The 15,070-nt window shown below is 39.0% G+C and overlaps 1 protein-coding gene across 1 annotated transcript in view; it reads left to right on the top strand.

The window, feature by feature from the left end:
* Positions 1-15,070, top strand: part of xrn2 (5'-3' exoribonuclease 2) — a 44,116-nt gene that overhangs the window by 9,802 nt on the left and 19,244 nt on the right. Inside the window, exons 17-26 of the mRNA XM_026143308.1 lie at positions 100-194; positions 3,021-3,156; positions 8,752-8,859; positions 9,551-9,640; positions 9,754-9,826; positions 10,204-10,287; positions 10,821-10,918; positions 12,950-13,029; positions 13,159-13,215; positions 14,555-14,623. Coding sequence (XP_025999093.1) covers positions 100-194; positions 3,021-3,156; positions 8,752-8,859; positions 9,551-9,640; positions 9,754-9,826; positions 10,204-10,287; positions 10,821-10,918; positions 12,950-13,029; positions 13,159-13,215; positions 14,555-14,623 — 890 coding nt within the window. The remainder of the gene's footprint in view (positions 1-99; positions 195-3,020; positions 3,157-8,751; positions 8,860-9,550; positions 9,641-9,753; positions 9,827-10,203; positions 10,288-10,820; positions 10,919-12,949; positions 13,030-13,158; positions 13,216-14,554; positions 14,624-15,070) is intronic.

The following is a 15,070-nucleotide window of genomic DNA, read 5'->3' as shown; positions in this document are numbered from 1 at the left end:
CAAGTAGTCCAGTCAGGGTTTTAATGTTCTGTGTGTGTGTGTGTGTGTGTGTGTGTGTGTGTTTTTGTGTGTTTTTTGGGGTTTAATCACCCTCGGTAGTCGTCTGCAGGTCCCAGTGACAGTGCAGACAGCAGGGGAGTGAAGAGGAAAGCTGATGACAGCGATAGCGAGCCGGAGCCTGAAGACAACGTCAGGTAAATCCTTACAAACTAGGTGGGTGGGCTCACAGCAAAGGGTGGGATTACTGTGTTTTAATCTAAAGTGAATACAGAATCTCCCCCAATTTCTTATATTTGCTAACCCGCATTAATTTCATTTTTAGAATTAATAAGCCTACAAATAAATTGTTCCCCTTTAAACGATTCAAGCAAACAAACTTCTCACGTGCACCATATCATCTTGTTCTCTTCTGTAACTACTTCATGTTTTCATTATATCCATAAACTCATGTTCCTGTAGTTTGTTCATCACAGGTATGCAACATGCAGAGGTGTACACTATCTTCTAGATAGACTTCTTCATCCTACCTGTATATGCAATAAACATTTACAGCAGGATGTTAGCTTGTGCATACATTATCTTCCTATAAATATCTTCGTCATCCATCATTTGATCCGAAGTCTTATTTAGTCTTAAATCTTAGTGCAGACAGATTCCAGACTGACGGTTTAATTTCAGGATATCTTTTCCCCCGTTTCTCCTCTTTGGCTCTATTAATCATGACAGCGCTCTTATGCTCTGCTCATTTTCCACATCATAAGCAAAGCATATATGAAGGAGCTGCTGGAGACCACTGCAAAGAGGACTAAAGACCACAAAATCATCTGCATACATAATGTGGTTCACTAGAAAGCTGCTATTCATCCACCCACTTTCAGCTTCTTTGATAAGTCATCAACATATAGATTAAAAAGAACCGAGGATACAGCTCCAGTAAGCCTGAACACTCGTGATGAACACTTATGGTGTATTTGGGCACCCCTCTTTTGACTCAACACACTTTTTCCCCCCTGTATTTATTTACAATTAGGAATGTGCACACAGGTCAGTGAATGTTTGGCTTTAAAGCCAAAGTGGTTGTCAGTGGAATTAATAAAGATATTTATTTAAAGCTTGGCATAATTTAAACTTCAGCTGTAGGCCTGTCAAGACTCCCTGTCTTACTGGGTTTATTCTTTTTTTATGATTAAAGAAACCCAACAGCACATAGAAATGTCATTTTAATCATTTTAATAACTCATACAACTTTGTAAGCAAGACATTTTTTAGTTTAAGTTAATTATAAGTAAAGTTAATCACAATAAATTAATTTTGGTGTGAAAACAAGGTTTCATAACACAACTTTCACTGACTTCTCAGGTACAAACTCTCAAAGTGCCCACACCAAAGAGCTATGCTTGAATTAAACCTGCTTTTACAAACCGCCACGACCCGAATAATACTCTGCAAGTAACAAAGCTGGCGTGTCAGACAAGCTGCTCATTGGCTCCTTTCTCAGCACATTTAGCGTCTCTGCTGGGCTCACACGGTGACCAGAAAATAGGCAAAACAAAATTATTTGTTTATGAGGTCAGTCATTTATTTCATCATTATTGTAAATCGGCTGTGTCTGTCGAGTTTTCTTGAAGCTGTTTATAACTGGAAGCTCCTTCATAACCACAAATAACCTGTAATTTGAATGCCCAGGGAACCGCGTGCGTGCAGTTAATAAAACACCTTAAAAATAAATCTGTGCAGATGAACTTCAGTCAGCAAAGGTCGCTTTAACAAACAGAAGAGGAGAGACGTGCTCATTAATGCCACCGAGCTGCACCACAAGCTCTTTAACTCTCTGCCATCTCCGCTGCGCGCACACACACACATATTAGTACGCACATTTGTACACACACTCCCTGCTCTGCTGAACAGCTCCCACTTCCCCTCTGCACGTGATTAATATGGAAAGCAGGAGCGTTCGAGTAAATTCCTCTGTGACGCACTCGTCAGAGCTGCTAAATCCATCGGGCTAAATTGGTATTCATGGAGGCTTTTCTCTCAGGAGTCGGCAGCTTCCCGCAGGCCGCTCCGAGGAGCCGCCGCGCAGATGCCGGACGACCCTGATTATGTGTGCAGAACGGCATCGCCGCCCCAAATCTACCGCGAAGTCATAGCCGTTGAACTGTTCCAGCTGGTTTTTCAGCCTATAGATGAGCCATTTATTTGAATATGTTGTTCAGATTTACCTAAACTGTAAAGATTTGGTCATGTCAGCCAATAATCAACAATGGATTTGCAATTCTTGGCCATTGGCAGTATTTGTACCAGTGGAGTTGATTTCCCATATTCCCATCTTTATTACTAACTGAGATATCAAGCTTTTGTGTGGTCATCAGTACAGGTGGGGGCAGTCTAAAAAAAATTAGACATTGTGAAGTTGTTGGAGGTGGTGGGGTTCAGACAGATGTTACTGATGTTGAATGAAAGCATGTTAGTGGAAGTCTGGAGCTGTGCGCAAATTAATCCACATTTTAACCCCCAAAATGTTGCATTGGGCAGAATTCCCTCAAATGAGATTTTATTTAAAGGTCAGTGTTGGGAAGGTGGGTGTTGATACCTAATTAACTACTCCAAAGGTCATCTCCTGGCCTTTTGGACAGTCCACTGGTAAATATGAAATTTGACTGGCTGTGGTAGTTGACACTGTTCTGATGTATGGAAGATGGAAGAAAAACAAGCAAAACAAAATGCAGAGCACTTACCATCAACTTCCCCGTGCCACATTTTCTGGCTGTACTACTACTAGCTAAGACTGATTTGTGCACGCACGCTGACAGAGATACTTGTTAATTATTATTCATTTGAATTCTTAAGGAGACTGATGACTAAATTACTTAATAATAACCCCACAGTGTGGTTTCCAGTAAGATGACTTAAATCTCAGTGTTTGGACCTGTGTGTAATGTCTTTCTTGGTTAGTGCTGTTGGTTAAGAAGTTAGTTCAATCTTCTGAGTGAGTGTGACCACCCCTTTGTGTCCTGCAGGTTGTGGGAGGAAGGCTGGAAGCAGAGGTACTACAAGAACAAGTTTGACGTGGACGCGACAGATGAGGATTTCAGGCGGAAGGTGGTCCAGTCGTACGTGGAGGGTCTCTGCTGGGTACTGCGCTACTATTACCAGGTAACTGAAGTCACACGGTGGGTTCAGTACTGTGTACAAACGAGCATGTCTTCAGCAGCGATGTGTTCTTTTTTTTTTCCCGTGTTTTTCTTTTCCTGCTGAGAAACATATTCTCACTGGTTTATAAAGCCTTTACTTCACCCAGATGCTAGCTTTAGAAACCGTTTAATAGTTTTCTTTGAACTTTGAACCCCGAGCTTTCATTACATACCACGATCCAAGCTAAATTTCCACCTTTACAAATGGAGAGGCAGGTGTATTTAATCGTTTTTTTTTTTTGATGAATTTATGCACAACATCAACCTTTCTGATCCTGTTCCTGAGTTACAGAATCAAATTATGTTAAGTTCCCAAATATTGCTGGTAAGGTTAAGAGTTTATTTTTCAGAGCAGTGCTTCTCTCCTTGAACTTCCACATACTCGTCTTTCAGCAGTTCTTTTTCTCTTTTTTTGTAACATTTTTTTAGTTAAGGTCTTATTTATACATGTGTAAAAAGATTAATCACATGAAGTTCTTGCTAACAAAAGTTAACGATAGCTTTCGTAAAATTAAATCAAGAGTGTGGCTGCCACAAGGTGAATTCTAACTTTTGGATATTTTAGCTTTCATGTAGACACTGAGGGGAAAAATTTAAGGTGAATGATGCACAGAGTAGAACTTTGTGCTAACAGTGCAAACAAAGACTGAGAAAATCACTAAAGTTTTTGAGGGGAAGCTAAAGGATAAGGATGCTTATTTTTCTTTTTCTTGTCATTTCGCGACCAGAACCTGTGTTTGACACAGAAACCTCACATTCTCTGTAAAGGTGAACCTGTAAGGTACATCGACTGAGTAACATGAATAAAGCCATTTATAGAATAGAATATAAAGCTTTGTCATTGTGTTCAGCATACAGTGAGAGTCTCTGTCCTGCTCGATGCATCAGGGTTAAGTATCGCTCATTAGTTTCTGAAGCATTTGATCATTCCGGATTTTGTTGCTGTTTGCTGAAACCTGAGTTACGGGAAATGGGTGGATCTGACTGAGAAGAGCACTACATGTTGATACTTGCTTTTCCTCTGCTGTATCCTCGATTTTACTTTAAATACACAAAATGAATTCACGTATACTTTAAACTAGCAGCTGAGAGCGTCAGCTAACCAGAAGGGACTTTGCTGAAGTCATAAACAAAGTGTGCAGGAGGGACACTTTCCTGTAGATCTGGATACAACAGGAGTTGTTCATGCAGTGAAAGGAGTTGCCCCCTGCTGGACATTAAAGATAAGTTGCTTTCATTTTTCACCACAAGCTTGTAGAGGTAGTGGGAGAGGCAGCCTAGTTGTGTGAAGTCTTCTCCAGGTCTATGTGGAAACGAGCTTCATGCCCTGTGAAACGTCCATTGATGGTAAAACCTGGTTGTTCAGTATATTCAGGTGTTCACATGACATAATTATTTAGGAAACTAACATTGCTAAGCCTTGATGTAAGCAACTGATAAAACTGCCTTCACTTGCTTGTATTGTTGCTGCTAGGCATGTGCTTAACTTAATTTGATGTTCTTCTCACTGTGATGTTCCTGTCACTCTAAATCCGGGTGTATCTGGGCTTATTAGACCACATGACCTGGGTTCAGTCTTTATGCTTCCTAAAAGATTTGAACCTGTTTAACAATTAGCTTCACTGATAGCTGGTTTTCTTAAGGGTACACGTGTTTAGTCCCAACACCGTGAGGCCTATTCATATTCATATGTGGAAATGCTCTTACTTTTAGTAATACAGCCGTGAGTGCTTCTGATTTATTTTTAGTCTATTTGATTTCACCAAACTGTTAAGTGATCTCTGATAACAATTTCTTTTCTAACCATGTTTCTTCCTCAAGGAAGAGCATTTGTCCTTCCAAAGTTTTAATAGTGTGTTGGAGAGCCTAAAGCTCAGTCTTCAGACTGGTCTGACTGCTCTGTTTCATTTCTTTAACTACTTGTGGTCTTGTGTGAAGTCAGAGAGAGGATATCCTTAATGTGGTTCAAACCTTTTGTTTATACGGAGCAGCCAGTGAGAAGAAGTTAGTTTAAGGGAGGGGAGGCTAAACTGATTGGAACAATAAGAATAAGGACTATTCTGAACTGTGAATTATGCAAAGCTACTCTAGTAGAGTCCAAGAATCAAAATATGGAAATGAGTAGAATCAGATCAGAACCACTTGCTTGTTGTTTTTGAAGATGATTTGCATTTGAATAGGACTCGGAGGAAAAATGTTGTGTGATGATTGAAAACATGAAAATAAAAGATCGCTACAGCTTGATCTTTAATCCTGCCTGACCACACACCTGATAGGAAGTAAACCAAAACCTTAATGAGGAGTCGGTACACTTACTGTTGCTGAACAAACATGTCTGACACAGAAATGCGAACTTTACTTCCCACAACTCACCTCTGAGGTAACAAGGTCCTCTGATAAATCCTCCTCACAAGTGAATTAACCCAGGGACTGATATGTGTTTCGTTGCATTTAGATGAAGCCTTCCGACATGAATGACTCTCACTTTTATTATTATTTACTATGTTTTTATTTTAGTTTTACTTATTTACACGAAATAAACTCGTGCTCATCTAACACTGAGATCTGCTGCTGTTGTTTGCAGTGTGATTATACACGAATCATTGTAGTGTTGTAAAATATTGATCTTTATGTTGAAATGAAATAATCAGCTGGGGTCCCTCTCCAGGAGAGCCAGGGCGCTGAGCCGGGGGGGATTTGTCCTGGCTGATTGTGCTCTCCTCGTATGCACACTCTGTCGACTCCACACGCTCGCCAATCCAAAGCCCGTCTCAGGGGGCCGCTCTGAGTGAATTCATTAGCGGGCCCTCGACGGACGGAGACGTGTCTGCTCTTCGCTGCCACACATTCACGTTTCTCCTCACCACTGACTGAGTTAAGATCACGCACACCTCACCAAGTGATCGGGGAAGACAGAGCTCAGTTTATCCCCGTTCTGTCTCTGCTTTTCATCATAAGGGCAAAAAACTAATTTTTTTTTTTCCTCCAGTAATCTGTTGGATGTACAGAAAAGGTCTCCTCTGCCAATAATTCATTTCTTTACAACCGAATGGCCGCAAATGACAGTTTTCCAACTAGCAGGCTGTTCTCTAATGGCAGTTTGAATGTTCATGCTTTGTTGACACTGGTGATTTGCCTTTTTAGTATTTTTATTGTAATTTGCGGCGGTGCATGCAGATGTTAATGGGCTCTATAGCATTACAGGACTGACAGGCAATTTTGAAGGGCAAAGTTGTCGGGGTAAAAGTCAACGGAGGGAGAAACCTGTGTCCAAAAATGTTATTTTATTTCAGGCTGAATGGAAACTGAGCTTTATTTCTTCAGTTTAAAGAAGGTTGAGCTGTTTCCTGATTTCTCTACATTTCATGGCTGATGGACCCGAGTGTTCCCAGCATTGTGACAAAAAACAAACCATATGAAAGTTATCTAATGAGCGCATATTGAAAAATAAATATAAGCAGAATGTTTGTGGTGAGCCCTGACACATTTCAAATCTCTTTAAGGATTTAATGTTGCTCATCAGTGGTGATAATTATACAGGGCGAGTTTTGTTGTTCTTATAACTTTAAATGGAGATGATCAATTTAAAATGTTTGTTTAAAAACTTTGGCAATCACTGGGGTAATATTACTGTAATCTTAAGTCATCTGTCATTTTTCTTCAGTATTTTTATTGGGTTTTGTTTAAGAAATAACAAAAAACTTGAGCAGCTGGATAGTAACTGGATCCTAAGTCAATCAATTCAGACGTACTTTCATACTCGCTTCGTTAAACATGCACAGATTATGAACCAATGAAATATCAAATTTTAAAATGGTTACATGAATAAATGTCCCACATTTTTACAGATGTCTGCTTTCCAGTTTCAGAAACAAATCATACATCGCTCAATGTGGATGTTAATAACCAGTGAACAAATGATATTTTGTGGATATTTCAGTGCCTCCCAAATAATTTTAGTGAAATGTCATAAAATAGTTTTCTTTTCAACATGTGGATTTTAAATCAGTAAATTCAGTTTATTTAAAAAAAAAGATCTGTTAATGCATTTTTGATTATTTGACTCACTAATGTGAACACAGTGTGAATAAATCACCCATTTATATATTTAAACTGAAAGGTCTGTGTATGTTGAATCTGTGGCTCCTTCATGTACTTAATAACATATTGAGGTAACAACTTTCACTCCCTGTTGTCAGGACAGTAAGTGTGTGTGTGTGTGTGTGTATGTGTGTATGTATGTGTGTATGTGTGTGTGTGTGTGTGTATGTGTGTATATGTATATATATATTTCCCCCCCCCCCCCTTGTTGCTGCAGTTCGTGATCTTTGACCCTGCCAGCCTCTGCCACAAATGAACCGAGTCCTTGAGACAAAACATTTTGCCATATTACCATAAATGATCTGTGCGATCGTCCGAATGTGGCGATCAGAGCCTCCTCTGCCTTTTATCATGGTAAAAGGACCGTATTATCATTTGAATGACCACCTTTAATAATAGAGTGCTAGGCTTTAAAGCTGAGATTGGCTGAGATGCGAGGATTGGTGGATTTACCGGAGGACCTCGTTTTCTCAAAGGTGGATTGTGGGAAGTGAAGGTTGTTCTTTGGTGCGAGGCATGTTTGCTCAGGAAGGATAAGTGGTCCAACTGCATGGTGACGACTTTTTTTTTTTCTTCCCCCAGAGCTTTTTTTCTTCTTTGTCAGCAAACATTTCTGAAACACAGAACAGAGGAAGGTGATTACATTTTAGATGCAAGAGCCTCTCAGCAGGTGTGGGAGAGATTTATTTATTTTCTTTCCCTCAGAGGCATCATGGTTTGAACTACAGTCTAGTTTTAGTTTTTTTTCCCCCTCATTCTTGTTGTTTAACCATCAAGCCAAAAAAAAAAAAAAAAAAAACTAAAAAAAAATAATCTGGCATGTCTGAAAGTGTAGAAAGTTTGAATAAAAAGCAAAAGCTGCCTAAGGATTCAGTGAAAGGTTTAAAATGTCAGCACTGCCACCTTAGACTGGTCAGATTGGATTTTAAGCTTAGTGCTGCTAAAGAAAAAGGGCAGAGAAAAGCTTTCTGCTTCCATTTCGAAGTTGCTTTTAATTTCTTTTTCCCCCTCATCTGGGTGCTTGAGTTGATATCGTGCCAAACGAGCTAATGCTGAATGAACAACAATAAACTAACACCAATGATTAAACTGAGCAGAAAATGAGTCACCAGATTTTATGAGAGTTATGCCTAATGTGAGTGACTGAAATGTGTTGATTTTTGGATTTTTTCCTGTATTTTTATTATTGTAAAGTGAACATAAAGCAAATTTATTATCCAGGTAAGGGATAAAGCCACTAAGAACTCCACTGGTGAGATGTGGATCCTTCTTCATATTTGTGAATAACTTCCATGTGTGCACCAGCATCACACTTAATTACTTTATATGTAATTACATACATTTAATTACTTTATATGCAACAAGCTTCTTTTTTCAGTCAAACATTGGCCCCATTAACTGATCTTAAGCTCAGAGCTAAGTTGTTGATTGGAATTGTTTACTCGTTGATTTGCAGGGCTGTGCTTCTTGGAAGTGGTACTTCCCGTTCCACTACGCACCGTTCGCCTCTGACTTCAAAGACATCAAAGACATGTTCTCAGACTTTGAGAAGGACACCAAACCAGTAAGAATGGATTTATTTCTCTCCTCCTCATTCTCAATCTTTCTCTCTGTGACTTTTCAGTGAGAAATGTTGTTTTTCCTGCAGTGAAATCTGAAAGTGTGTTGAATCAGTCATGTTCCTTTAAACTAAAGGCTGCTATAGCTTGTTGCTTGTAAAGCCACTGATAGCAGCTCAAGTTATTAAAGAAATTCACTAAAACACCGTAAAAGTTCACCTCAGTTGACCTGTTGGTCTTCCCTAAGTATTAAGCTGGCGTTATGAAATGAAAGTTAAAACATAACACAATGAACAACAGTAGAACAAGGAAAACACATCAAAGGTTTAAACTGAGAAAATCTATAATTATACAACCAATACCAGTTCCTTTTGAATTTGATAGGTCTTAAAAAAGTTGGGAGATGTAACAAAAGAGTGGAAAAAAAGGAAGTCGTATTAAGAAAGTGCTGGAATAATTCAATTATCTCATCATCTGCTGAATGTAATATAACGTTCACTCTGGCGGGAACTTTGTGTGGAACAGACAAGGCAAAAACAAACAAACTTAAATCCAACTTGATCAACTGATCATGTCAAAGCAATGCAAGACACACCAGCGCACAACTGTGAATCATACGGCAGCATCGCACACTACAGCGTCCGATCTTCAGGGTTTAATCAACAGACATGACTGTTTGGTGGGTGTTTTGTGCAGTTCAAGCCACTGGAGCAGCTGATGGGAGTGTTTCCTGCCGCCAGCGGTAACTTCCTGCCACCAACATGGAGGAACCTCATGAGCAGTCCGGTAAGTTTCAGGCATGAAACGGCTCAGCAGTATTGCTGCTCTCTGATCTTTTTAGTTGTGGTAGTTGTGCCAGTGTCTTTTTGAGTTTTACTAAATCGCTTCCTTTGATGCAGGATTCCTCGATCATCGACTTTTACCCCGATGACTTTGCCATTGATCTAAACGGCAAGAAATACGCCTGGCAGGGTGAGTCTGTGACATTTAAATAATGTGGACAGAGAGATTTATTACAGCTGTTTTTGTTTAATCTTTATTGTTAATAAATGGAAATATATTTTTAAGCCAACGTTTCATTCGACACACTTTTTTATTTGATATTAACTATGCGGCTCATTTTGGTATGAAGGGCTCAAATTCCCTGTGCAAACAGCAGAAACTTAAAAAATGTTTCAGTGCGGGAATATAGAGGCTTTGACTTCAGAATAAAAGTTTTAAAAAGGAGAAGATATAACCTGAGTACACATTAAAAACTGATTTAGAGAATGTAATACTGTACTATTACATGATTACACTATTTATTACTGTAAGTGCACTTGTTTTATATCATGGTGCTACTTTCATAGGTGTTGCCTTGTTGCCTTTTGTGGATGAACGTCGGCTGAGGGCGGCTTTGGCTGATGTTTACCCCGACCTCACTCCTGAGGAAAGTGAGTAAAAGCCCATTGTATCAAATGTAACATCTGGATTTCTCTTTCGGTGAACTTTACCTTCTGTGATAAAGGTGTTTGATGTAAAACTCACTTTATGTTTGTAATTCTGACATTATCACCATAATGCAGTAACAAAGCACTCCAATAGCTGGGGTTGGCTGTAGTGTCAAAATGTTAAAGGGTTGCAGTGCTGCCATCTCTGCTCCTCTCCATGTTTGGATAAAGGGTTAAAGGGTCTAAAGAACTGTGTTATAGTCAGACAGGTGCGTTTTATGTATTTGCATATATATGCAGATATTATTTTTTTCAGTCATCATCCCCACAACGTACAGTTTGCAGTAGAACCCATATTCACCTTTCTTATCATTGTTCTGACATAAATGTGGTCATTTATCTCTTTATTTTTCTGTTTTCTAATCATGGGCTTCTCTCCCGTTTACACTCAGACCTGTGTGAGCAGGGTAGCAGTTTGTGAACACTTGTTTTTTCTCTCCTTTCTGACCACACCTGCTTTCTGTGCTCTGTTTCAGAGAGGAGAAACAGCCTGGGAAGTGACGTGTTGTTTCTGGGGAAGTCTCACCCACTCTTTGACTTCATCCATGAACTGTATCGCACAGAATCTAACGAGGTAAGAAACCCGACGCCGTCAGTAAGCATTCACTTCAGTCAAATCAATCAATCAAAACTTTATTTATTTACCTCTTTTCATACAATAAAGATTCAACTCAAAGTGCTGTACACATTAAAAACGGAAAATAAACAAAAATACACACATGCATCTCCTTGACTACACCCTCTCATCACCCCTCCATCCCTGCAGCATGACCTATACATGGATATAGACACCCAGACATCATACAGAAACACTGGAGCTAAAAAAAATAAATAAATGAAAGCTAAACATAAAGGCAGGTAATGTGAAAGAATAGAGACATAATTATAATAAAAGAGGAAACGTGAACAAATAATGCAGTGAAAATGTGTCAGTAAATAAATGAAAAGTTAAATAAAATAAATTAATAAAAAACCTTAACTTTAACTTCAATTCAAAGGAAACTCTTAGCTCAGTGTTATCGTGACACACACACACACAACCCTGTTCAGCTATCTTAGTGAGGACCTTCATTGACATAATGGTTTTCCTAGCCCCTTACCCTAACCATTAAAAATGAAAATGAATGCCTAACCCTAAACCTAACCATAACCCAATTGTAACTCTGACACTAAAACCACATTTTGAGCCTCAAAGAGGCCTTTAAACTTGTGAGGACGGGTGAGTGTGTCAGTCACAGGGATCAGATACAGTATATGCGAAGAGGACCATGGAGGAAGAGGAGCAGATAAGTTCAACAGCAATTTCACGGCCCCTAGGACCGTGCAATAAAAACTTCTATGAAAGTCAACTAAATGAAACTTTTTTTTGCAGATTTCGGTCCTCACAAAGATAGCTAGACAGGAACACACACAGAGTCAGCTGGTTTGCGTCTGTAATAACAGTCTTCTTCTTCTGCGACTCAAACTTTGATATGCTGCCGCGTCACTGTGCTGCAGATGTGCGTTGAAGCTGTGCAGGTGTCGCCCGCTTTGAGTTTAGTCTCACTGATTATGCATTTGCAAACCGAAGCAATCGATGCGTAGACTTGCTGGGTAAATACTTCTTAATGAGTGCATCTGAACAGTCAAGCAAGCTTCTGTGTGCTTTGCTTTCAGCGATGAAATGAATTTGATGCGAAGGAAAATTAGTTCATCTAGAGGATTCAGAGTTTCAGAGGCCTCGCAGTCTGACTGAAAGAATAATGCAGGTTTTATTTATCGCTGCGTTCCACGAGAGAAAAGCCTTCACCTCAGAGGACCCTCTTCTCCTGCAGTTACATGAACTTGAACTTTTACGTAGCCCGTCTAGACGACAGGTACAGATTTGATAAATAAATAAAACTGTCAGATGAGGATGAGATGAACTACTGAAAAACATTTGACAAAAACCTCCTGTGCAGACATGCAGTTTATAAGGAAAAATCTTCCCACCTGACCATCGCAGTTTTGGCCACAAAAATTCCTTTTTTTTTTTCTTTTTCTTTTTCTTTTTCTTTTTTTTTTTTTTTTTTTTTTTTTTTTGAGGGTCCATTTTAAAATTCCATTATCTATAAAACTACTTCAAGTAGGTCCTTCACATTTTTAGGGTAAATTTCTGGTACTATGGCTTTGAGTGTGGACTCAAGTCAACATAGAATGTGGATATTTGGATGTGTGATCTCTAACGGCAGATTTGGAGACCCGTAGAAAGCAGTTTTTCAGGTAGAGGACTGACGTTTTATTTGCTGCTGCTCATATACAAGGCAGGTGACACTAGTTTAGAATATGTGTAATGTATTCACAGAGTCATAGTACCAGATATTTACCCTCAAGAATTTATTTGGAGCTCAAATATTTTCTAGATGATGGTATTTTAAAACAACTTCTTTAAAAAGATGCTATAGAATTTTTGCTAGCAGGACAAACACAACTTGAAGTAATTGTCTGCGCTTTAGATGGTTTAGTTTTTTTTTTTCTTCTTTTATGTCCATGACCTAAGAAGATCAGAGGAAGCATAATAATAGAGTGTTGCTGCATTAAACCATCATTTGTTTGTGGATACAAACTGCAGCTTTATCTCCATCAGGACACTGAGATCCCTGCAGAGCTGTGCCATGGAATCCAAGGTAGACTAAATCTCGATGACGACCCTATTCTACCAGATAAGTAAGGAACACCGACTTTATTTTCATTTCTCTGCCTCTTGTGCCATGTTGCCACCGCTCTAAGCCAACGGAAGACGAGCTGGGTAAATGTGACATCTGCCTCATGTATTTGTTTGTGGTTATCCTGCAGTACGGTGAGGTCGCCTGTTCCAATGCTGCGAGATATTTCACAGAACACTGCAATCGGGTAAGTCAACACAAACATTTTTTGTAGCATTGATATTTACTGTACATGTTGGGAAGACTCATTGGATTTAACTTAAAATTCCACCAACAATGACGATGATGTCAAGTATGGCTGGAGGCGAACAAAGAACAGGAAACGCCTTTACAATTGCAGTAAAATGTTCAGATTTGTGTAATTTTTTTTTTTACATATTTCTTGGTGAAAGTTCACACATGAGGTGTCTTTAATTATTCATGGTCATGTCGTTTTTTTTCCTGTTTAATCCCTTTGTATAAAAATTCCACTACTATACTTATAAAAAGCAAAAACCTTCCCTGATTTGAATTTGGCTGATGTCCGCTTCAGGCTTGTCTGCTTGTGCCCTTCTGGACTGTATCAGACATTCCTGCTGTTTTTATTTTTCTTTCTTTTCTCCACTTCCCTCTCTGAAAGTCCAATTCTGCATCTGCAGTGCATGCCGATCTTTATGGTATCAAAGCCACAACCCTTTAATTAAGTTTTACTGAAAAAAGGGAAGTCATATTGAGACAAATGGAGTAAACATGTGCAGCATAGGAATAGAGCAAATATTTGTCTATTACAATGCATTGGAATTGGGCATCCCTGATAATCTGATACGTAAAAAGGAAGGTCCTGGTCTCACTGCTGACTTTCTGACCTTATGCATTTCCTTTGGGCTTCAACACCACTGACTCGTCCACTGAAAACTGCCATTTGGAGTCAAAGTTGGAGGCCAGATTCTCATCAGCAGTGGTGAAATCTTTTGGAAACAAGAGTTGATATCTGTTGTCTACAAGTAGCCCAAATTGGATGACCTGAAAAATTTAGATGAGAAAATATTTTATTTTTTAAAAATCTGTTTTGAGTTGAATCCCAACTTTAACACAGATGTCGCACAAAAAAACATGACAAACTGTTGCATCCACTTCCAAAAATAAGCTAAAAAAGCTGATTCTGATGGACGTTATGACAGACCATCCCAGATTAGTCTTTTTTTTTCTTATCGCTTTTATTACAAGCTTCACTGACGTCGTCATGTTTCCATTGGTGCTCAAAGCTGTTTGACAGCACATAGTTTTGAGCTGTGTACGCACCATCCCCCCTTTCATTACTGTAATATGAGCCATTCTTCAAGGATGAAAAGACATTTGGGCACGTGTTGAAAATGACTGAGCGAAGGAGGTTAAGAAGAAAATGACAACATTTGAACCATCATGGTCTCAGGATCTCTGTGTTGAGGCGCAGATTTATTTTGCTTCTCTGAAATTCTTGCTTTAAAGTATGAGCTAATGGAACTCTTGTTGTGGTCAGTTGCAAATGATTTTCATTTTCTTTCCAGAGTGAAGTTCAAGGATCCCCAGTATCCAGATGGCTTTGTGTTCAAGGCAGTCCTCCTGCCTGGAGCAAAGTGAGGATTTTTCTGCATTTATCTCATGAATTCCTGGTTGAACATTAAAGGCTTTATTCATTTCAGGTGCAGAAATAGTTTTTTCATTTGCCCTTGTAATTCCTAAAGAATACAGCATTCATATATTTTTCTTATTGTAACAATTCCATGAAAAGACCAAGTACGCGTTGATTCATTTCTCAATAGGTTGTGAATGTCTGATTTGTCTCAGGCTCTCAGCATCCTTTAGGTCCGTTTGTTCCTAGAAATTATATAAATCGTTACAACATGTTGTGGCTCTGTTTGCAGAAAGGCAGTTAGTTTATGGAAAAAAGATTTCAGAGCACCGTTAATATATAACCGTAAAAAAAAACTTCCAAGTTGGGTTTATGATGTGAATCCCCAGTTTCAAGGCTTATTCAGTACAGAATTGGCCTAGTCAGTGTCTTCATATTAAAGGAAGCTCCT

Source organism: Astatotilapia calliptera, chromosome 15 (genome assembly GCF_900246225.1).
Source record: "Astatotilapia calliptera chromosome 15, fAstCal1.2, whole genome shotgun sequence".
Lineage (NCBI taxonomy): Eukaryota > Metazoa > Chordata > Actinopteri > Cichliformes > Cichlidae > Astatotilapia > Astatotilapia calliptera.
Note: the sequence above shows the minus strand (reverse complement) of the source record. Positions and strands in the feature narration are given on the sequence as shown.